The 24205-nt window shown below is 38.9% G+C and overlaps 1 protein-coding gene across 2 annotated transcripts in view; it reads right to left on the bottom strand.

Annotated features, from left to right (window-relative positions):
- Positions 1–24205, bottom strand: part of VCAN (versican) — a 112991-nt gene that overhangs the window by 47908 nt on the left and 40878 nt on the right. For both annotated transcript variants that reach the window (XM_073583450.1, XM_073583538.1), the window contains exons 6-7: positions 20535–20822; positions 12962–15361 (exon numbers count right to left, since the gene is read on the bottom strand). In XM_073583450.1, coding sequence (XP_073439551.1) covers positions 12962–15361; positions 20535–20822 — 2688 coding nt within the window. The remainder of the gene's footprint in view (positions 1–12961; positions 15362–20534; positions 20823–24205) is intronic.

Below are 24205 nucleotides of genomic sequence, written 5' to 3'. Positions count from 1 at the left end.
TTTATAGTTTCACTCTTTTAACTTTAATTGCATATTTCGTCATAATACTAATAACCATAACCATGCTGCAATAAATATTAATTGCATGTAACCGAGTACCAGAGTTTTACAGGCCAATAGCATCTAGTCTTTTATTTGATATATCATCATCAAACCAATAATGGACCTTATAAAAGCAATCAGGAACAACATATAATGAGTCCAAAAAGAGTTTTTCTGGGCTAAAATACTAATGACCTATCCCTAGAATAAGTCATGTCTCTTGAATATCTGATCTCGGTGTCGAACTCTTGCTACCCTCAAAAGTCAGCTGGTTGAATGGGCCATGAGAACCCTGGACTCTTCTCAAGCTCATCTCTGCAAATGTAATGGCTATGCCTGATATTGTATCTCAATTCTATTGACTTGAATAGGGCAATCTGCAGGGAGCTGCAGTACCAGCCACAGCTATTAGACAATATACAGAGATGTAGATGGTAAACAATGTTGATGTCCTAATGATAAGTGTCCTAATAATAAGTCATCATAAGAAAAGATTATCAATACAGAAGTCCAAGAATGCTGCATTAAGGTTTGTGTACATGGACTCAATGTGGATCTGTGTTGCACCAATCAATAAAGAGGCGCATGAAATCAAGGCACCCCTAATGTGCCCCAGTGTGCCACTAATTCTTATAGACGCCACAGGAAAACAACAATGATAACATATTCCCATATTCCATCATAAATCATGTTATAGAATAGTGTACCCTAAAATCAATGTTGTTTTTATCTAATTGCAGTTACTTTGCTGAATTCATGAGGCATAAGGCAATTCTGGTAAGGTCACAAACAATAGATGTGCAATCTTCAGTCTATGTAGCTTTGTATACTATGCAGAATGAGACACATAAAGGTAAAATGACAGTCTCTGCAGTGTTTCAGAGAAGACATAGTTTACAGATCTGGCCAGGACTATAGATGAAACTAATCTGGCGCTGCCCCTGGATGGCTTCTCCCTGCACCACTCTAGTTGACTGACAGATCTCTCACATGTGTGTACATCTGGACAGGCCTGTCAATTAATTGGGCAGGTGCAGGGAAAAGATGGCCGGTGATGGAGCAAGACTAGTTTATTCTATCAGTACACACCTATTCTATCCGTACACTGAAGCATTTTAAAGAAAGACAAACTAGTAACATAGTAACATAGTAACATAGTAATTAAGGTTGAAGGGAGACTTTAAGTCCATCTAGTTCAACCCATATCCTATCCTAACTTGCCCTAACATGTTGATCCAGAGGAAGGCAAAAAAACCCCATGTGGCAAACAGTAAGCTTCACATTGGGGAAAAAAATTCCTTCCCGACTCCACATACGGCAATCAGACTAGCTCCCTGGATCAACGCAACACTAAGGAAACTAGTGTATATACCCTGTAATATTATACTTTTCAAGAAAGGCATCCAGTCCCCTCTAAAATGTTAGTAGGGAATCACTCATTACAACATCATATGGCAGAGAGTTCCATAGTCTCACTGCTCATACAGTAAAGAATCTGCGTCTGTTATTATGCTTAAACCTTCTTTCCTCCAGACGTAGAGGATGCCCCCTTGTCCCCGTCACAGGTCTAAGAATAAAAAGATCATTAGAAAGGTCTTGGTATTGTCCCCGCATATATTTATACATTGTAATAAGATCACCCCTAAGCCTTCGATTCTCCAAACTAAATAACCCCAAGTGTAATAACCTGTCTTGGTATTGCAGACCCCCCAGTTCCCTAATAACCTTGGTCGCTCTTCTCTGCACCCGCTCCAGTTCAGCTATGTCTTTCTTATACACCGGAGACCAGAACTGTACACAGTATTCTAAGTGTGGTCGCAATAGTGACTTATATAGAGGTAAAATTATGTTCTCCTCCTGAGCTTCTATGCCTCTTTTAATGCATCACATTATTTTATTTGCCTTTGCAGCAGCTGCCTGACACTGGCCACTAAATGTGAGTTTGTCGTCCACCCATACACCCAGGTCTTTTTCAGTGACTGTTTTGCCCAGTGTTTTACAATTAAGCACATAATTATACATCTTGTTCGTTCTACCCAAGTGCATGACCTTACATTTATCCTCATTAAAGCTCATTTGCCATTTATCAGCCCAAGCTTCTAGTTTACATAAATCCTCCTGTAATATAAAATTGTCCTCCTCTGTATTGATTACCCTGCAGAGTTTAGTGTCATCTGCAAATATTGAAATTCTACTCTCTATGCCCCTTACAAGGTCATTAATAAATATGTTAAAAAGAAGCGGGCCCAAAACTGACCCCTGTGGTACCCCACTGCTAACTGTGACCCAGTCCGAGTGTGCTCCATTAATAACCACCCTTTGTTTCCTATCCCTGAGCCAGCTCTTAACCCACCTACACATATTTTCCCCTATCCCCATTGTTCTCATTTTATGTATCAACCTTTTGTGTGGCACCGTATCAAAAGCTTTTGAAAAGTCCATGTACACTACGTCCACTGCATTCCCTTGGTCCAGTCCGGAACTTACCTCTTCATAAAAGCTTATCAGATTAGTCTGACAGGAACGGTCCCTTGTAAACCCATGTTGATATTGGGTCATAAGTTTATTCTTCACCAGATACTCCAGTATAGTATCTCTTAGAAAACCCTCCAGGATTTTACCCACAGTTGAAGTTAAACTCACTGGCCTATAATTTCCAAGTTCAGTTTTTGTCCCCTTTTTGAATATTGGCACCACATTTGCTATACGCCAGTCCTGTGGTACAGACCCTGTTATTATGGAATCTTTAAAGATTAAAAATAATGATCTATCTATGACTGTGCTTAATTCCTGCAGTACTCGGGGGTGTATCCCATCCGGGCCCGGGGATTTGTCAATTTTAGTGATTTTTAGACAACGCCGTACTTCCTGCTGGGTTAAGCAGGTGACATTTAATGGACAATTTTTATCCCTGATCATGTTATCCGTCATGGGATTTTCTTGTGTAAACACTGTCGAAAAAAAAAAGTCATTTAGCATATTGGCTTTTTCCTCATCCTCCTCCACCATTTCACCCAGACTATTTTTAAGGGGGCCAACATTATCATTTTTTAGCTTCTTACTATTTATGTAGTTAAAGAATATTTTGGGATTATTTTTACTTTCTCTGGCAATGAGTCTCTCTGTCTCAATCTTTGCTGTTTTGATTTGCTTTTTACAGAATTTATTTAATCTTCTGTATTTAGTTAATGCCTCATCACTACCTACTTGCTTTAATTCTTTAAATGCTTTATTTTTATCTCTTATTGCACCCCTTACAGCTCTATTTAGCCATAGTGGTTTCCTCCTATTTCTAGCATGTTTATTTCCATACGGTATATATTGTGCACAGGTCCTATTCAGAATGCTAATAAACGTCTCCCATTTTCATTGTGTATTTTTATGTCTCAGGATATCTTCCCAGTTAATTGCACCAAGATCAACTAGGTTGGAATTGTTCAGCCAAGGGATCATTCATGCTATTGAAAGTAGATAAACAAGTGAGAAAACTCACACAGTTAATGTCTAACCGAGTATCTGCAAGAAAAGACCGCAAACTGCTTGTCAAAGATGATAGGAAAAGAAATAGCACAGATAATTACATTTGTAGGAACTGAAGAGTGAAGTATCTGTTCCCTGAGGGAGGAGATTGTAACAGACACCAGGTCAAGTGGTAGCGGTTGTGCAGTTATTAATTATAAAAGGACTAGGAGGGCAGTAAAGGGGAAGAGTCGACGCTTGAACCTGCAGCAGAACGGACGCATGGAGCAGTGAGGTTGGTTTATGGCCACCATTATGAGTGACTAGATGCCAATAAATAATCAAGTGACCAGAACAGAGTAAAGAGTCAAGTGACCAGACCCAAGTAAAAGACTGAAAGACCTGGAAAAGAGATAAGTGATCAGGGCCAGAACCAAGTGAGCAATACCGATGACAAGAGAAGTAAGATCATGTTAGAGTGACATTTGTGAGATCAGAATCAAAGCATGGCTAGGAAGAGTATTATTAAAACTTAACCTTTACTCATTACCATAAAAAGGCTAATATATACCCAAAATGGACATACAAATATCACAAAATATGTGCTCATGTTTACCAGTGCTCAATTAAAAATAATGTTTCGATCTTACCAGTATGAATTCTTATCCATGGTTAATCTGCCATGAAAAATTCAGCACGGGGGGGGATAAAGGAGAAGGATCACAATACAAAAATAGTTCCTATATTACTCCCTGGCGTGCCCCTGCTTGACTCCCTCCCTGACAAGTGAAGTACCCAAGTGTGAGTCTATTTACTGCTGCCCTCAAAACATGTAGCCTCCCAACATATGTAGCCTCCCTACGCATTTCTTCCATTCGGTGATTTTAATAAGTGATTGACAGCTATCTTTGTATTTACACTTAAGATATCTGTCAGCCAAACAGTGGCCAATCATTTGACCGACAGCCATTTCTTCTATATACAGTTGGTGTTCATTCGGTCACTTGTGTTCTCTATGAGAAAGTCCCCAACAGACAATTCTGCTGTAGGCTTATCTTCAGGAAGACAAGGTGATTGGCAGAAGTTGGACATGCCCAATCGATATCTCCTCCGACGACCAGTTGGTCGGCGCCCCTATAAACATTAGTATCAGCCGGATCTGTCAATAATACCAGGTTCAGCCAAAATTAGTCTAATGTGAATACAGGGAAAGCAATCAAGATTAACACGGGACTAGAGTGCACGGAAAGAGCAGGGATTTTAGTGCATAAAATATAAGCTAGATTAGGGTCACGTGACAGTAAAAAAAATTGGTCCTATATTAATCCAGAAAAGTGGGATGATTTTTTAATCACTTGTCATTTATGCGCTGTCCGTTAACAATCAATTTTTGTTTTACAGCAGTTATTAATCATTTTCAGGACCATTTACAAGTGGTGACATGTTTCTATTATACTTTTCCTCTAATTGTTTCTCTCTTGGTTTTGGCATATAAGTACTGATGTAAAATACGGACCAAATACTGAACATGTGAACATGGCCAAATACTGAATCTTGTCTCATCGAACTGTATATCAATCTGTTTAGCTCCTCCTGCTGTGTAACACACAGCTAGTTTGTACTGCATTTATCATATTCATAAATATGAAAATATTCTAAATATTAATATTTAACAAGCGCTTTTTGGGTATTGTGTAGTAATAGCCATTGCTCATTTGAGGTGCTGCCTTGATGCCCTAATGGCAAAAATGTGCAGAAATAGACAGCTCATTTTGGCCACATCTTAGTATTTGTACCTGTACCCTTTGAGAATTATTCTAACCTATTCACAGTCAAAAAAATGCTTTAACCCTGGCACCACACATAAACCCTAACCCACATATAATGAGTATGATTTTCAGTCTTGAAATCATCACTAATCCTGAATCTGATAATAAATATGACTGAAAAAATGTCTAAAGATAACACACAAAGTGGGTGGGCAGTGTATTATTTCCCAACTGTTTGGCTCATACACAGAGTTGTCCCCATAAAACACAGTAACCCTTAGTCACTTCCTTCATAATGTTTTTCTATTACGCCCTTGCCACGAAAAAAATGGTTTAAATAGATTTACTGTCTTGGAAAGGGAAACAGATACCTGTGTCTGCACATGTAACACATATGGACATCTGTTTTCCATAGGGGCTTTATAACCTTGGGAAGCACTTTATTTAATATGTGTGTATATACTGTAGCTAGGCGAGACTAGCACCATCTTATAATGCGGGATTTTACATACATTGTTTCCCTGTATGCTCAACTTTGATGTGGTCTGTGATCATAAATCAGCTGGAACGAGCTAAAAATGACAAATAATTTAGAAACTCTTCCACTGGACCATGAGAAGGATCTCACTAACTGATTCTCATAAAAGGCCACGTTCATATATTCAGTATTTGCTCACTATTTTACCTCAGTATTTGTAAGCCAAAACCAGGATAAATCCAGAAGTGGTGACGTGTTTCTATTATTCTTTTTCTCTGATTGTTCCTCTCCTGGTTTTGACTTACAGATACTGAGGTAAAATACTGACTAAATACTGAACGTGTGGCCATCAAAGAAGCACTCTCATTAATATTTTTTCCATTAAATATGTGTATCTATGTATGTACTGTCATGTGAGTGTAGTAATATACTCATCTACCGGCATTCTCTGAGACCTAGCACTGCTCTACTCCGCTCCTCTGCAAACTGTCCCGAGTCACACTGTGCTCTGCGTGACCCTGAACTGTCTTTTACATTGTGAGTCTATAGAACATCACAACGAGTCTCCATGCACTAACATTATAAAAGAGACTTCTGGCTCACGCATAGAGCATGGAGTGAGCAGGATAGACAGAGTTGTGGTGACATCACTGAGTTAGAGGAGTAGAATGGCTCTGGACCCCAGATAAAGCGACGGTAGGGGGATATATTATTACACAACTACATTACAAGGACATATACACACATTCAATGAAAACAAATATTAATGGGCGTGCGTCTGTAACCCATTCTACTGCAAGAAATTGCCTGTGGAACACAGAGGCAACAGAAGGCAACCAGTGCAAAATGTTTTATGAACCCTAAATACAAGCTAGTTTTTTTTTTAGCCAAAAATACATGCTTTTAAGCTAGATTATTTTTAAAAATCGTCTCCATTGGTGGACATCTCTTTTAATAACTCCCCCCCCACAACTGGCTGCAAAGGTTAAGAGGGTGTACATTATCTTGTGATTGATTCACAAGCAATTTTTTAAACAGTCAATTATTATCTGTAAATGGTCTTTTACAAATTAGTTTTGTTGGTGGGTATGCAAAACACTGGAGACAAATATCCCAAAGCCTGCAGGATATGATGCAAAATTATATCTGATATTAAAAGGATAAATGTATGTATTATTTATAAAAAACCATAATGTGACTGTTTTAGCACCTTTGAAGTTGTAAAACCCTAATGGGCCTCAGTTATCACATCTGTCTATCAGTAATCTGGCTTTGTTGCCCATAGCAACCAAATAGAGCTCCGCTTTCATTTCTTACACTGCTATTGAAAAATGAAACATAAGTTCTGATTGGTTGCCATGAGCAACAAAGAACATTTTGCTATCCGTTTTGATAAATGAGGACCAATGTGTGTGATATATATAAGAAAGCAAAAATAGATGACCATTAGTATACTAACAGTATGAAAATGACTCATAGGATATGGCTATCTATAATTGTTGGTATATTTGGTCCAATATGTTTTTCCCATGTATTACCACGATCTTTGACTTGACAAGTGTGAAGTATATAGAGCAAAGTCGATTCCCTGAACTATGGTGGCCTGTAAACCATGATAATGTCTTTCTGTAAACTGTTACTCAATGCAAACAGCAGTCAGAGCTGTCAAACAATATGTCTCTGATTTCAAAGGGGGGCTCACATCTGTATTTCCCATCCTCCAGGCTAATGGTTAGGACGTGCTGTAATTGCTTTTGAGAAGCTCCTCACCTGGACATGAATATTAAACGAAGCATCTCAAGCATGAAAAGTACCAACACTACTGTGGGAAAGTGAGATGAAAGGCGACACATTTACGCCCAGACAGACCCTATGTCAGCTATGCCTATATGAAGCTTGACTGTGATTTCCCCTAAAAAAAATTAAACATTTGCAAATGGTTAAAACAACAAAAAAAAGTAGAAAAGTAGACTTGCATGAATATCTTAGATATATGTGCCTATGTTAAGGTTATGTGCACACGACTGGAGTTGAGCAAATTTTTCAAAATTTGTTACCGATTACGATTGGCGGAAAATACTGTTTTTGAAATATTTGCCTAACAGAGCTGAACGTCATTGAAGCCAATGGGAGTAGAAATTAAGGAATATGTTCGGAATCGAACATCAAACACAAATTCGGCACGAATAGGGTAGCAATATGGCATGAATATGGCAAAGTCATATTTGGCCACTGATTCCGAACATATTCACTCATCTATACACATGTCTTATGGAAGCTGACTTACCCCGTAGTTCTTGAAACAGAACAGAAGGCACGTCAGGAAAACCTTGACAGTGTTTTTCTTGAAGCATCTTTTTTGCTATCTTTTTTTGTCATTTTTATGTGGCTTTACCGTTGGCAGGCGGCAACTTTTTTAATTTTACATATAATAGTGGTGGCTTTTAAGATCCCTAAAGAATGGTCAAGCTACTTTTAGCAGCTTCACACTTTTTAAAACCTATAACGTATAAAAAGAAATAACACAAGACTAAGCATATGAAAAGCAAGTTGTTTTGACACTGCAATGCATATGTTCATTCTTTTTTTATGGTTTTTGCTTTTAGTGCGGATTCAGACACTGTGCACATACCCTAGCAGTAGGGTCACACCACCGTTTTCTCCACATCCAAGGAAAACAGTCCGAATATTTTGATCAGAGAGGCATCTGTGTTTGGCAGACATGGAGGAAAAAAACCCAAGAGTATATCCACCTTCTCCATTCTGTCAGTCCGTGAAAATAAGACCACACTCGGATGACGTGTTTTATACATGCACTCATAGTCTTGCATTGCTGATTTTCATCCAACACTCAGATCAAAATTAGACATGTATCCGATTTTTTCCAAGGACCACTCAGTGCAAGGAAAAAATCAGACATGTGCACGGCCCCAAAGAGTATCAAAAGTCCGCGGATATCACTTGTCTGATAAAATCAGCCCGTATAGTGCTTTACCAATCCCTCTGCATGCACTATAAGGCACACTTTGTGATGGCGTAAGAAGTCATGCTGGTGAATTCAGTAGTATTAGGGTATGTTCACACTGCTTTTGTTTCCAGCATTTTTGAGCAGGTCCATTCACAAAATGCTAAAATGCATCTTCCTATTAATTTCATTGAAAAAATGACTTGCTGTTTTTATGTTGAGTCTTTTGAGAATCATTAAGCTTTGTGGCATGACTGTAGGAAAAAACAGTGTGAACATACCCTTACACTAAGGCTACTTTCACACATCCATTTTTTGCCGTCAGGCACAATCCATCCAATATGAAAAAAAGATGGATCCGGTGTAGTCAGGGGAAAAACTGATGCAACAGATCCGTTTTGTAGCTGGATCCGTTCTGAACTTGTGAACCCGAGAAATGCAGTGTGCGCATGTCTGGGAGAGAGAGAGAGAGTGAGTGAGTGAGTCTGGGCATGCTCAGAGGAGAAAAACTGAATGCGGTGGCTGGATCAGGCAAAAGACTGATCCGGTGGCCGGATTTGTCCATTAAATTGCATTGTAACCAGGAGCTGGTAGCGCCGCATCCGCTGCTGTCCGTTTTTTTCGCCGGACAAAAAAAAGTTACAAGATGCGTTGTGTCCAGCCGCCGGAAACCAAATTGTAGATGGATCCGGAAAAAAATGGACGAAACGCAAGCACATGCAGCGCGATCCGGCGCATGTGCTAGTCAATGAGAAAAAAACGCATCCAGCAGCAAAAAAAAAAACTGATCCGTTTTTTAAAAAACACGCCGGATCGTGCCTGACGGCAAAAAAATTGATGTGTGGAAGTAGCCTTAGAAAGTCAACAGTAGCTTAAGGAAACAGAGAAGCAATGGTGGATACTATGGTCTCTTGGTGTAAAATACGTTACAGAATACTTTAAGCGTGTAATATCGGTTTAGACATTAAGTGTGTCCCTGGCAACTCACAAAAGACTGGAAGGATTGTCTATGTATTGTAAGAACTGTATTTTATATAATGACAACACATCTGTGTCTCTAAGGAAGCCTACAAGTGGGGTAAAATATGGCGAAACTATCAAAATGAAGTCCCCTAACTTGTGAAACAAGACTGGTGATCCCGTAAAAAGACATTTCAGCTTGTTAAGCATTTTCAATACCGCCATGAAAAGAAAAGAATTGTTCTATTCACACCGTTTTATGAACGTTTTTTTCTAAGCTGTAAATCCAATCCAGTGTCCCATTGAAATCTATTCTGTTGTTGGAGTCAGTAAAATCCAGTAGTGACAAGTTTCTAAATACCCCTTAGACGCCAGGACTATAAGAGGCATGCCAGTAACATAACTCCCAACATTGTAAAAGCTTTTCTGCAACTTAACAGCTATTTAACCTGTTCATCACCTTTTATGTTCCTAATTGGAGGACTTAAAAGGGTATTCCATGTAATTACATTTACTCATATTTCTAATGTCTGTTCCCTGGGGGTCCCTAGTCCCCTAAATTATACATGTATGCAAACTTGTCTATTACTACCTCTCCCACAGACCACCAAGAATAATAACCCATACCCTTATTTCTTTAGTCTGGTTGGTGACCAAGAAGTCAAATCATTACCATGAAGTATGACATTGATATGCTTTATATGTTGTACTAGCTGAAGAGCCTGGCATTGCCTTGGCATACTAACCAACTGTGGTTAGTTATAACAAATTATAATGATTATATTGCACATAAAAACTGTGCATCTAATCCTATCCTGTGTGATACTGACTGCTGAGCCGTGTATCTAATCCTATTCTGTGTGATACTGTCTGCTGAGCCGTGTATCTAATACTATTCTGTGTGATACTGTGTGCTAAGCTGCATATCTAATCCTATCCTGTGTGATACTGACTGCTGAGCTGTGTATCTAATCCTTTCCTGTGTGATACTGCCTGCTGAGCCATGTGTCTAATCCTCTCCTGTGTGATACTGACTGCTGAGCCGTGTATCTAATCCTATCCTGTGTGATACTGGGTTCCCCCTGCAGTCTGTGTCAGAGGGTGGTCTGTGTTGGCACAGTAATAAATTGTGTTATTTCCAGCTTTACAGGATGATAACACCATAGAAATGATAAGAATAATAGGCCTCAGTTGCCACAACTGTCTACAAAGAAAACTGTTGCTGATAGCAACCAATCACAGCTCATTTTTCATCTTTTAAACAGCTCTTGGATAGTGTGGCGAGTTTTGAGTGGTGACTTTTGTGTTTCGACTTTTATGTGGCGAGGTTGGTGTATGTGTGGTGAAATGTGTGCTGAGGGTGGTATATGTGTTGAAGCACGTGGTAGTGTGTGGCACATTTTGTGTGTGTGTTCATATCCCGGTGTGTGTGGTGAGTATCCCATGTCAGGGCCCCACCATAGCAACTGTACGGTATATACTCTTTGGCGCCATCGCTCTCATTCTTTAAGTCCCCCTTGTTCACATCTGGCAGCTGTCAAATTGCCTCCAACACTTTTCCTTTCACTTTTCCCCATTATGTAGATAGGGGCAAAATTGTTTGGTGAATTGGAACGCGCGGGGTTAAAATTTCGCCTCACAACATAGCCTATGACGCTATCAGGGTCCAGACATGTGACTGTGCAAAATTTTGTGGCTGTAGCTACGACAGTGCAGATGCCAATACATACATACACTTTTTCCCCATTATGTAGATAGGGGCAAAATTGTTTGGTGAATTGGAACGCGCTGGGTTTAAATTTCAACTCACAACATAGTCTATGACGCTCTCGGGGTCCAGACGTGTGACTGCAAAATTTTGTGGCTGTAGCAACGACGGCCGATGCCAATACATACATACACTTTTGCCACATTATGTAGATAGGGGCAAAATTGTTTGGTGAATTGGAATGCGCGGGGTTAAAATTTCACCTCACAACATAGCCTATGACGCTCTCGGGGTCCAGACGTGTGACTGTGCCAAATTTTGTCGCTGTAGCTGCGACAGTGCGGTTGCCAATCCCGGACATACATACATACACATACATACACACACACCCATATTGAGCTTTATATATTAGATGAGGGCAAAAAATATAAATATGTGTTGGAGCTAGCACTGGCATTATATATATTTACTGTTATATACTTATACATATACTTATTTATTATGTGTCATCTTGCACAATATATGTACATGTTGGCTTAAAACTGAAAGAAGCATAGAAATGCATAATTACACACTGAAGGTGCCCATAATCTGAAAGCTGTCCGCTGAAAAAGCCATCATATGCATGCACAGTTGAATCACCCAATCATGCTTTTTTTTTTTTTAAATACAGTAGATGGAAGGGAGAAAGCCGCTACAAGGCTACTCTACTGGTGACTCATTTACTAGAAGAAAATGGATAAGACGTTGAAAATCAATATGGCTGATCCTACTTCCCCCAATCTCATCTGTCTGAGGAGAGTCAGACCGGCCCCATAAATACTACATGATAGTATTTTCCCACCAAAATTTTTGCAAGGGAGCCTTCAGACATCTGTCCCAACTCGAACTCCCTTACAGCTCCATAATATAAAGTTACAGGAGCTCCATGTACTGCCATGCATTGCTGTGTTAGGTGCAATGTATCATAGCTGTTCTACTCTAAAAGTAAAAAAAAACCTCCAAATGCCTCTGTATAACATGGACATAAGTCCTTCCTAGAAATCTTGCATTTTACCTTAAAATGCTTACGTTACCATAAATTTACACAGTATATTGATTAAACACATAACCAATGCAAAACAAAACCATGTCATCCAAGCCTACTATTTGCTTCATTTGCATTAAGCCTAGCTTAAAGTAGCCACAGTAGGAATTTGAATAATTTATTTTTCCTATAAGAACATGCACTTACATAAATGATGAAGCTATAAATATAAGTTTGTATTAATCAAGAGCTAACAAACATTAAACTAATGTCCTGTCCAAGCTGACCATGGTGTTGCTTTAATTAAAACAATCATAGCTTCCTACATTTTAATCTAGCCTACCCAAGTGATCATGGGATAGTCAATATGCTTTTCCTATTGCTCAATATAAAAATCATTTGTAGACAAATACTTTGAAAGTAGTGTTCAATCATATCATTACAGAAATAAACTACTCTATGAAAATACAGTAGATATGCGTGGGTTTTGAATATAAAATCACTACAAGGTAATCATCCTATGTTTCAAGAGATATAAGTGGAAAAGTTGTACCTGTGTAGTTTTCTGGAACGTCAACAACAATGATTTTGATAAGATCAGGCTTCAGACTGTCTTCAGTAGAATCTGTTGTTGGAACACTTGTAGAATAAGGCTCCTCAGCACTTGCAAAAAATTCTGTATCAATTTCTTCTGTCTTTTTACTTGTCATATCATATTCGATTGTAGTTTTCACAGGAGAAACTGATTCATCAATAACTATTGTTCCTTTACTGGTGTCTTCTTCTGGTTCCAAATCAAATAGGACTGGTTTTTGAGTAATAATGGGTGGAGGTAATAATGTTGTTTGTGAACTTACAACCTCCTCAGGGGCAGTAGTTGCATCTTCTCCTGACAGTATTTTATCTGTCACTGAAGATGAAGTAGCATCTGTTATAACCAATCTGTAAGATACATCTTCTGAGATGGTGGGAATTTCAGATGCAGACAGTACAGATTCATGATCAGATGAAAGCTCTGGTGCTGAAAGTGTTGTTGGCTTGACAATTTTGTCTTCTATCCCTGATGATTCTTCAACTTCTGACTGCAAATCTGTAACAGCATTTTTTGTTGTGACACTGTCACTTGGTCCAGAACTGCTAGTTATGGTAGGCTTTGTGGTTTCCTCTTCTTTTTCTTTCATATCTGATGGGATATGTGTTGAGGTTGTCTCTTGCTTTCGGTCCTTTGCCAAATCTGCAGCTGGCAACTCTGTTATTTCTTTTGAGATTTGTGATGTTTCATCTTCAGTAGGTTTCTTTGTAGGGATACCAGTGCCAAATTCCTTCCCTACTGTAACTTTTTGGACTCTTTCTGTTATGACTGATTCACTTTCTCTTTCTTGATCTAGACCACTTCCTTCAGAGGTCAAGTCTAGTGGTTGAATTGAGGATAAACTGTCTTTTGTAACTGAAGATTCTGGTAAAATTTCAGATGCTGTGGGTAGAATATATGTTCCTGTACTTTCTAATTCTGGCTCATATTCAATGGATATTTTGGAAGTCTGGATATCTTTAGGTGCCACAGTTACATCTTCTGAAACTTTATCTATGGCAGTCTGTGAAGTAACATATTTTGGAGCTACTGAAATTGGTTCTTCTGTTTTGTCTAAATCAGGCAGTTTAGACTGAGTGTCATCTTCAATGATTCCTGAACCTTCTGTTTTATCAAGTGGAGAAAGAGATGTTGCCACTGTTTCAGTTAGAGTATCTTTTGACTGGAGTGATGATACTGTTTGATCTGTAATTTTTTCAGATGTTTCAGACACATCTGGTGAAGAAGTAGCAACTGCCTTAACTAGCAATGGTTCTTCTGCTTTGGTGAGAACCTCTTTTGGTATGCTAGTTGTGTAAACATTCACTGTTTCAGTAAAAATCTGGTCAGTTGAAGTTTCTGATTCAGAAGTCAATACTGATTGGTCTACCACTTTATCTGTTGAGTCTGCATATTTTGGCAGGGTGGCTGTATCCATATCTGGGGATTCTGTGGCTTTTCTGGTAGATGTTTCTCTCGCAGATTGTGTGACAACTTCATCTGGGGATAGCTTACTTGTGTCAGGGGAGAGTTTGAATACTGTAAATACATCAATTTCAGGTGGTATACTGGACACCTCAGGTTCTTGTGGTGCTAATGAATCTCTTGTTGTTATGTTAAGCTCATCTGAACTTTTCTGTGCTTCACTGATGGACTCAGAACTACTAGAATAGGAAATAGTTGAGACAGGTGTTTCATCTGTGTCTTCAGTAATCGCATGTGGAATAATGACTGTTGGAATAATTTCTGCACTTTTAGCTTCCATAGTTTCTTTTGGAGAGTGAGAACTTAAGTGAAGGACTTCTTTAGTCAATGTAATGGGGCTAAAAGTCTCTGCAGCGTCTCCTGGTTTTGATGTTACAACACGAATTTCACCTGTAGACTCAGGAGCAGACACGCTGCTTGGATCAGATGTTGGCTGAACATCTTTTATGTCATCAGTGGACTGGACTTTTTCAGTTTCTACAGTTTTCTCTAAGATAGTGCTCTTTGATGGTGTCTCCATATCCTTTGGAACTTCTGTTTGCACAACTGATGGAAGAGAGGTTATCCTTGCACTTGAGTCCTCCTCCTTTTGAACTGGAGCTTGTTCTGTCTTGACAGTCTCGGGACTTAATGTTGTTTGTTCTTGTATAAACAATAGTGGGCTTCTTTCTGAATCAGTTGATGACTCACTTGGTTGACTGCTTGACTCCTGCACAGAACTTACTGGTATCGTAGACTGCACAACTGCTTCTTTTACAGATGGCTGTGTTGTAGTTATGGTGGATTTTGGCGTCACCTTAACTGGTTGAACTTCTATTTTCTTTATGGTACTTTGCGTTATAACTTCTGTAGGTAATATGAGTCTGACAGAAGCTGATTCTGTGATATTTTTTTTATCTGTGAAGCCAAAACAAAAACTTCATTAAACACAAATTATAATCATACTGTTTATCGTATATGACTTTCCTGCTATGTATTCCTATAAAAAATGTAGAAAGACTTACAATAAATGTGAAATAAAGTTGGATTTTACTATGTTGTTTCAGTAGCTTGTAAAGGCCGCTTGCCAAAATATTACTCCAAATATATACAATATTCAATGGCTTCCTTATTCTCAGGAGTTATTGCCCAACAATTATACTTTTATACTGCGTTTCATAGATTTAAACTGCAATTTCCTGTTCTTGTAAATTGTCTCAAATCATGTGGTAAATACCTGTGCCGCTTAAAGATAGACTTATTTTGTTTCAACTTCTATCTCTGTTGGCTTATTTTTGCAGGGTGCTATAAATTCGTTGTACCATAAATGTTGTGGATGTTATTTCAGGTTTCAGCATAATGTACAATTCCATTGCAATACACTTGGTAAGAAAATACCAACTTGATATTCACTAAGCAAATTTTTAGTCCCATAAGTCTAGCCAAAAATATGATTAAAAAATATTATTTAGGGTATGTTCACACAAAACCTATTATGGGGGTTTCGAAGTGAATCCATTTCAAAATGAACATAAAAAAAGCTTCAAAATTATTTTCCAACAAGGTTTTGAAAATCTTGGAGAGGAAACAATTAAGAAACACGTCAATTTTTATACAGATTCCTCAGGGAATCCTCTGGAAACTTAACAATGTCAATCGTAAGGCTGGGAAAAATGCAAAGCAAGATACAAAATCCTCTTCAGAAACTCAGATATGAAAATCTTGTCAAAAACCGAGTTGAAGATCTTATCTTACTTTCTACTTATTTAACTGCATGCAAAAGAATTCCTTCATTGTGAACTTTTTTCTAAAAAAAAGTCTGACACCTTTTTAGATCTATAAATCTGATCAGTTTTAAGAAATGCCTGTAGAAATCTACACTGCTATCACCAGGCACCTTTTTTGTCAGTGTTTCCCTGCACAATTCCAGATGTGAGTGAAGTCATTGAGTGATTGCAAGATTGTAAAATATGTGGGTGTGTTACAGTCACTCCAAGTTGTAAGAAAAAAAGCTTCTTTCTAGCTATCTAATTTAAGGTTTGCAACAATAGCACAAGTGATGGCTGAAGAATACTGATAAATGCTCTATGTTTAGAGACTGGACCGTCCTGAATTCCATTTCTCTGAGCTTTTTCAAAGTATATTCCACATGATGCAAGAAATCAAATGGACAGATGTTTAAATTCTTTGCTAGATCCCAGATAAGGGTACATATATGATGGGTGGTGCTAGCCCTGAGACAGATCTCACAACGTTGTATCAGACAGGAAATGATTCAAGCAAGTTTTACTCATGCATAAAAGTTGATTAGTTTCTCTGTATAAAGGGCCCAAAGTCTGATCTCATGGGAAAGTATTATTAAATCCCATTTTTTTCCCTCTCACACTTATGCAATTTTACTATTATGTTCCCTTGTGATACATAGAAAATCACAGGGGTTTACCAGCCTCATCAAATCTATTACAAACAGATAACAAAACTTTACCCACTTTACTAACCCTCTGTCATTCCCATGCTTCCTTGGTCCTCTGCAATTTACAATACTCCAGCAATGTGTTATCTCGACATGTAACCACTGCAGCCGATCATTGCGTTGACTGTTCACTGCTACAGCTGGTGATTGACTATAGTGATCATGTGTCAACACGCTATAGACTCACTATAATTAGGCAAACAACCAAGGAAGTGTCAGCACAGTAATAGCCAGGGATTGGTAAGGTGATTGCTTTTGTTTCTTTGAACTTTTTTGTCTTATTGTTTCATTTATTGTCTTCACTTTGGCCCTGATTCATCAATACCAGTGATTTGCTGGGAGGATGTGTAAAAGCTTAGGGTCCCATCACAGTAAACGATGCATCAGCGATCCCGACAACGACACGACCTTGTCAGGATCACTGGTGCCTCGCTACATGATCTCTGGTGAGCTGTCCAACAGGCAGATTTCACCAGCGATCAGGACCAGTGAGGACGCTGGTATCCAAGGTAAATATCAGGTAACTAAACGCGTGCGTCACTTAGTTACCCGCTGTGTACCTTGGATACCAGCTCCCAGCACGAACACGCAGGTATCCAAGGTACACAGTGGGTAACTAAGCAACGCGCGTGCTTAGTTACCCAATATTTACCTTGGATACCAGCTCCCAGCGTCTGCTTACAGAGCTGGGAGCTCGCTGATCGATGGTCTCCCGTTACCACACGCAGCGATGCGTGCTGGCCAGCGAGAGACCAACGATCAAAAAATGGCCCAGGACATTCCTGCACGATCAGCAATACCCGGCGGGGGGCCTGTCGCTGATGCGTGCCACACACAGCGAGATCACTGATGCGTCACAAAATCAGCGATCTCGCTAGCGATCTCGCTGTGTGTGACGGGCCTTTAGTTTGATTATTTTTTTAATGAATGACTCTATGGATTAATAATCGTTGGAAAAGGACAGTCAAACATTGTTTAGTTACATTTATGGGTTCTATATATTACATCCTGTAATGACAATAGAAGCAAGGACAGAAATCTTTGTCTATGATCATCTGTATAGACTTATCCTATACTTCAGGACAAACATGGACATTTGTGGAAAATTAACATTATTTTTCCTCTGACCAAATCTAACTAACTGAATGGCTATTGATGATCATGTACATTATTTTATTATTATCTAGTACCGGACCAATAGTATGTTGTGATTATTTATTAATCTTACAGGTTGGTCCTTCGTTAGATACATCATATATATAGTATGGAAGTAGAGGGAGATGTATGGTTGTCTATCTTAATTAATAAAAAGTGTATTACTTATGAGTATATTATGTAAATGGAACAGCAATACAAATTATTAAACAACATGTACTGTATGTCAATACCTGGATAAGAATGAAGTGATTAAACAGAGTCAGCATGGGTTTGTAACTAATAAGTCATGTCAGACTAACTTAATTTCCTTCTATGACGGTATCACTGATTGGGTGGATCAAGGAAATGCTGTAGATATAGTATATCTTGACTTCAGCAAAGCATTTGACAAAGTCTCTCATACAATCCTTATTGAAAAAATGACTAAGTATGGAATGGACAAGGCAACTGTTAGGTGGATTCATAACTGGCTTAGTGATCGGACCCAAAGAGTGGTCGTAAATGGCTGCACATCCAGTTGGAAGAATGTCTCAAGTGGGGTACCACAGGGCTCTGTCCTGGGCCCTGTATTGTTCAACATCTTTATCAACGATTTAGATGAAGGAATTGAGGGTAAACTGATTAAATTTGCTGATGACACAAAGCTAGGAGGGATAGCTAATACTAGAGAAGAGAGAGAGAGGATTCAAAAAGATTTAAATAAACTGGAGAAGTGGGCAGCAACTAACAGAATGGTTTTTAACAGGGAGAAATGCAAAGTACTACATCTGGGCAATAAAAATGAAAAAAGCATATATAGAATGGGAGGAATAGGGCTAAGTGACAGCACATGTGAAAAAGACTTGGGTATACTAATAGATCACAGACTGAATATGAGTCAACAGTGTGATGCAGCAGCAAAAAAGGCAAATGCAATTCTAGGATGTATTAACAGAAGCATACAGTCTAGATCACGTGAAGTCATTATTTCCCTCTACTCCTCTTTGGTCAGACCTCATCTGGAATATTGTGTCCAGTTTTGGGCACCACATTTTAAAAAAGACATCAACAAACTGGAGCAAGTTCAGAAAAGAGCGACCAGAATGGTGACCGGTCTGCAAACCCTGTCTTATGAGGAAAGGTTGCAGGATTTGGGAATGTTTAGTTTGCAAAAGAGAAGACTGAGAGGAGACTTAATAGCTGTCTACAAATATCTAAAGGGCTGTCACATTGTAGAAGGATCAACTTTATTCTCATTTGCACAAGGAAAGACTAGAAGCAATGGGATGAAACTGAATGGGAGGAGACACAGATTAGATATTAGAAAAAACTTTTTGACAGTTAGAGTGATCAATGAGTGGAACAGGCTGCCACGAGAAGTGGTGAGTTCTCCTTCAATGGAAGTCTTCAAACAGAGGCTGGACAGACATCTGACTGGGATGATTTAGCGAATCCTGCTTTGAGCAGGGGGTTGGACCAGATGGCCCAGGAGGTCCCTTCCAACTCAACGATTCTATGATTCTATGATTCTATGTAAAATAATGATACATGTGATGTAATTTAAGGCTTAAGTTATTCTAGCAGTTGACCTATAAATGAGAATTCCTGGACAATGGTTTGTATTAGTTTCTGTTGCTAACATTTAAGTTGAAGAAAACTTCCAACGCTGGTATTAAAGGTCATAGGATTCGTTTATTACCATGGGAGGAGTAGAAGATTTTGACTGTTAACAGCTGCAAAAGGTGACATCATCTTTCTTGTAACATCTGGATCACAGGCATTAAGAATAGCTAGTGTAAATTATGGGATAAACGTGTATGTTTGAACGATTGTTCTAGCTCTATACCGACCCATTATCAAAAAAATGTGTGATCTAAGCAGTATTCAAGAAGGAAATATATACTTTTTTGTACTTACTGTTTACACTGTCTAAAACGTCTGGTCTCCAAGTAAACATTTCCATAAGTATAAAATTCTTTAAGATCAAAGACTTGTAAACTGTGAGGAGCATTGAGGTCAGCAACAGGACTATGAAGAATAGAAACTTCTAATACAGCTGTTGGCTTTCTAGGCATTTCTTTTTACTTTGAGAATATTTCTAATATCATACAAATGTTATGGAGTCTAAGACATAATAAGAAACAAACATGTCTATCTTACTTCAGATGGTGTTTCCCATGGCTTTCCTGCATGTGGTCTTGAGATCTATGGCTGAAAATACTATTGCAAGTTCATGTCAAGTGATGGTTGAAAAGTGAGGCTGAACCTTATTGTCTTACTGTGAAATACTATAACTTCACTGCAGTAATTAGATTTTAAGTGCAGTGTGGACATCGTATTTTCTCCATCAACCTTTGTTGGTCAGTTTTCACCAAGGTTAAGGTAGCCATCCACCTCCAGTGGTTGTCAGCTAATCTTTTGGCCAGCAGCTTTTCCACCTTAACACATTAGTACTAGTGCTTGGCTGAAATGTGTACCTACCTTGAACACAGTATACATCATATTTTTCTTGTGGTCGAGGGAAGTATGTTTGGTTGGTAAACCGATATTTAGTCCTCACACCGAGCAGTCCACCTCCACATTGTGGCCTTGCAAAAGACACTGGGTAGCGAACACTGCCATCTGAAAGCCAACCATAATCACATTGGTCGAAGCCTTTTCGCCACGCAGCATATATGTCCCCTACTGTGGCAATGACTGCTTTCTTCTCCTCGCAAGCTTTTTTCGCTTCTTCAAATGTCACCTTTTTAGGTAAGTGGAATAGGTCACCTGATAAAAAATATGATTAACCAGTTCATTAGCAATTATTGGCCTTCCTCACAACCATCATACTCGATCAAAATTCATTACACATGCTATAATTTTTATAAACCAAGGTTCTTGACTACGAAATAAGTTTTACATAATACAGGCTGGTTTCCAGAATAATCTAAATAAACTTAGAAATTTAAACAAGAACTAAAAGTTTTCTTCTTCTTTCTCTTACAATGCCTCGTTAATGTTTGAATAAACCATGGCTAAAAGCAACCAAATCCTCAGCAAACACACTAACAATGAAGTATTTTATTTGTAAGGGATTTTCTCCAGTAACTAATGGTATCTGTGAGAGCTTCACTCATGTGCGAAGACCAGGTTACACCTTCATCTCGTGAAATGAAGATCCAGACAAAAAGATTCAGTAGGAAAAATGTGATTATAAATTAATTGTCTCTACTGTCATACTAGTCTTAATTTATTATGGCTGTATGCTATCACAGCTATATAAGAACTGTCTTTTTTATGTCTAGTATTTAATCCATTGTCTCAGAAGTATCTGACATTAACTGCCAGTTAAAAAAAAGTCTACTTGTTACCTAGAAAATTCACCATTCTTGACCATTGGTTGCCTTCTGGATTGCAACTAATCACCAATTAAATGAAAGTGACTGAGCGGCAATACTAGACAAGGCCTATATTTAACAGTGGTGCTGTTAAACAGAGGCTTTGTCTAGTCTAAAGCATCGAGCCACCACTTCTTTATTTGACTTTTTAAATACTATTCACCTTTATTGTTCTAATTTTTACTGAATCCATTCTAATAAATATCTGTGCTCCCTTAATAAATTAGAATGGTCCCAGAACTGTTGGAAATAAAATCCTTTATTATATACACTCACTGGCCACTTTATTAGGTACACCTGTCCAACTGTGTGTTAAGACTTAATTTCTAATCAGCCAATCACATGGCGGCAACTCAGTGCATTTAGGCATGTAGACATGGTCAAGACAATCTCCTGCAGTTCAAACCGAGCATCAGTATGGGGAAGAAAGGTGATTTGAGTGCCTTTGAACGTGGCATGATTGTTGGTGCCAGAAGGGCTGGTCTGAGAATTTCAGAAACTGCTGATCTACTGGGATTTTCACGCACAACCATCTCTAGGGTTTACAGAGAATGGTCCGAAAAAGAAAAAAAATCCAGTGAGCGGCAGTTCTGTGGCCGGAAATGCCATGTTGATGCCAGAGGTCAGAGGAGAATGGGCAGACTGGTTCGAGCTGATAGAAAGGCAACAGTGACTCAAATTGCCACCCGTTACAACCAAGGTAGGCAGAAGAGCATCTCTGAACGCACAGTGCGTCGAACTTTGAGACAGATGGGCTACAGCAGCAGAAGACCACACTGGGTACCACTCCTCTCAGCTAAGAACAGGAAACTGAGGCTACAATTTGCACAAGCTCATCGAAATTGGACAGTAGAAGATTGGAAAAACGTTGCCTGGTCTGATGAGTCTCGATTTCTGCTGCGACATTCGGATGGTAGGGTCAGAATTTGGCGTAAACAACATGAAAGCATGGATCCATCCTGCCTTGTATCAACGGTTCAGGCTGGTGGTGGTGGTGTCATGGTGTGGGGAATTTTTTCTGGGCACTCTTTGGGCCCCTTGGTACCAATTGAGCATCGTTGCAACGCCACAGCCTACCTGAGTATTGTTGCTGACCATGTCCATCCCTTTATGACCACAATGTACCCAACATCTGATGGCTACTTTCAGCAGGATAATGCGCCATGTCATAAAGCTCGAATCATCTCAGATTGATTTCTTGAACATGACAATGAGTTTACTGTACTCAAATGGCCTCCTCAGTCACCAGATCTCAATCCAATAGAGCATCTTTGGGATGTGGTGGAACGGGAGATTCGCATCAGGGATGTGCAGCCGACAAATCTGCGCCAACTGTGTGATGCCATCATGTCAATATGGTCCAAAATCTCTGAGGAATGCTTCCAGCACCTTGTTGAATCTCTGCCACGAAGAATTGAGGCAGTTCTGAAGGCAAAAGGGGGTCCAACCCCTTACTAGCATGGTGTACCTAATAAAGTGGCCAGTGAGTGTATATCATTTTAGTGTTCTCTTTGTGGCTTATCAACAGAATATTCCAATATGCCCGATGGATACATCCAACTCAAAAATTGGGTCCAGGTGTGTACTATCACAAATTGAGAGCCATTTTCAGAGTTCTTATAGAAATGAAAGTAGAGCCAGGGATGGACAACCACCACCTCATTCCTAAGAACACACAACGAGGACCCATTGTCAAAAAAATGAATAATTTTTTAACATGGGAACCTGTTGGTTTTTTGGTTCTGGATGCCTGAGAGATAGCATACATCAGGGGCATTTATCATAGCCATACAATAAAAAATATAGAATGTAAGAACCTATCAATGGGAGATGTCTGATGGATGGTCTAGCAAATGTCATCCACAGAGACATCCATTACATGCACACTTTTTACCGTCTTGGACCATACATCTCAGGATATATCAAATCTAGACACAAATTATTCTGTACACAAGATGTCATGACATAGACTATAGTCTCACTTAGGCCCATGATGTTAACTGAACTGATTTGTGTTTTTACTTCATATATGTTGAATGTTATACTATGATGTCATGTTGTAGCTAATAATTGCTGCAGATTTTTACGACATTTATATGGCATTTACTTACACCATATTGATAATAAAAGGGTAAAAAAGCTAGAAATGTCTGTGATATTAGTGAGTTATGGCTTCCTGCCTATCAGTGAAAGGAAAATGGAGAAAGTTAGTGCAGAATGTTTTTATAGCTGGATCTATGAGGAACTCGACAAAATCAGGATGCTACAATCATGCTAGAAACACATATACACTAGTGGCTTATGTTGTAACTCTGTCATTGCAGAGCAGAACATGGAAACCATGACTAGGTTTATGGTAGAGACAATAATGCAGTGTGTGTTAACCTTGGCAGCCTTTCTCATCCAGGTTGAAGTCAGCACTCGAAGAATTGACGGGATTTTCCTGTTCTGTGTATATGCACTTTAGGATTGAAAGAAAAACACCTGACTGTACGGTTCCTATTTTATGGCCATTAAATACCACAGACTAGACTTATGAGGTAGACTTGCTGGTCCAGACAAAGGCTGATTCAGATTCATCTTACTGGAAAGTGCTAGACGCTGTCTTATTAGCCGGTTCTTCAAAAGTCTGTCAAACCGTAAGCTCTCGGAGCTAGATTCTGCTTTCATGTTTCCTTATTAATATTATCCCACCTGTTTAGTTTCCCACTTTATTTATCCCCAAGCATATATGCATGTGTTTAATGATGCCAGGAGAAAATTAAATAGACA

The sequence above is a fragment of the Dendrobates tinctorius genome, unplaced genomic scaffold (assembly GCF_039654945.1).
Source record: "Dendrobates tinctorius isolate UK_male_01 unplaced genomic scaffold, ASM3965494v1 ptg000003l, whole genome shotgun sequence".
In the NCBI taxonomy this organism is placed as follows: domain Eukaryota; kingdom Metazoa; phylum Chordata; class Amphibia; order Anura; family Dendrobatidae; genus Dendrobates; species Dendrobates tinctorius.
Note: the sequence above shows the minus strand (reverse complement) of the source record. Positions and strands in the feature narration are given on the sequence as shown.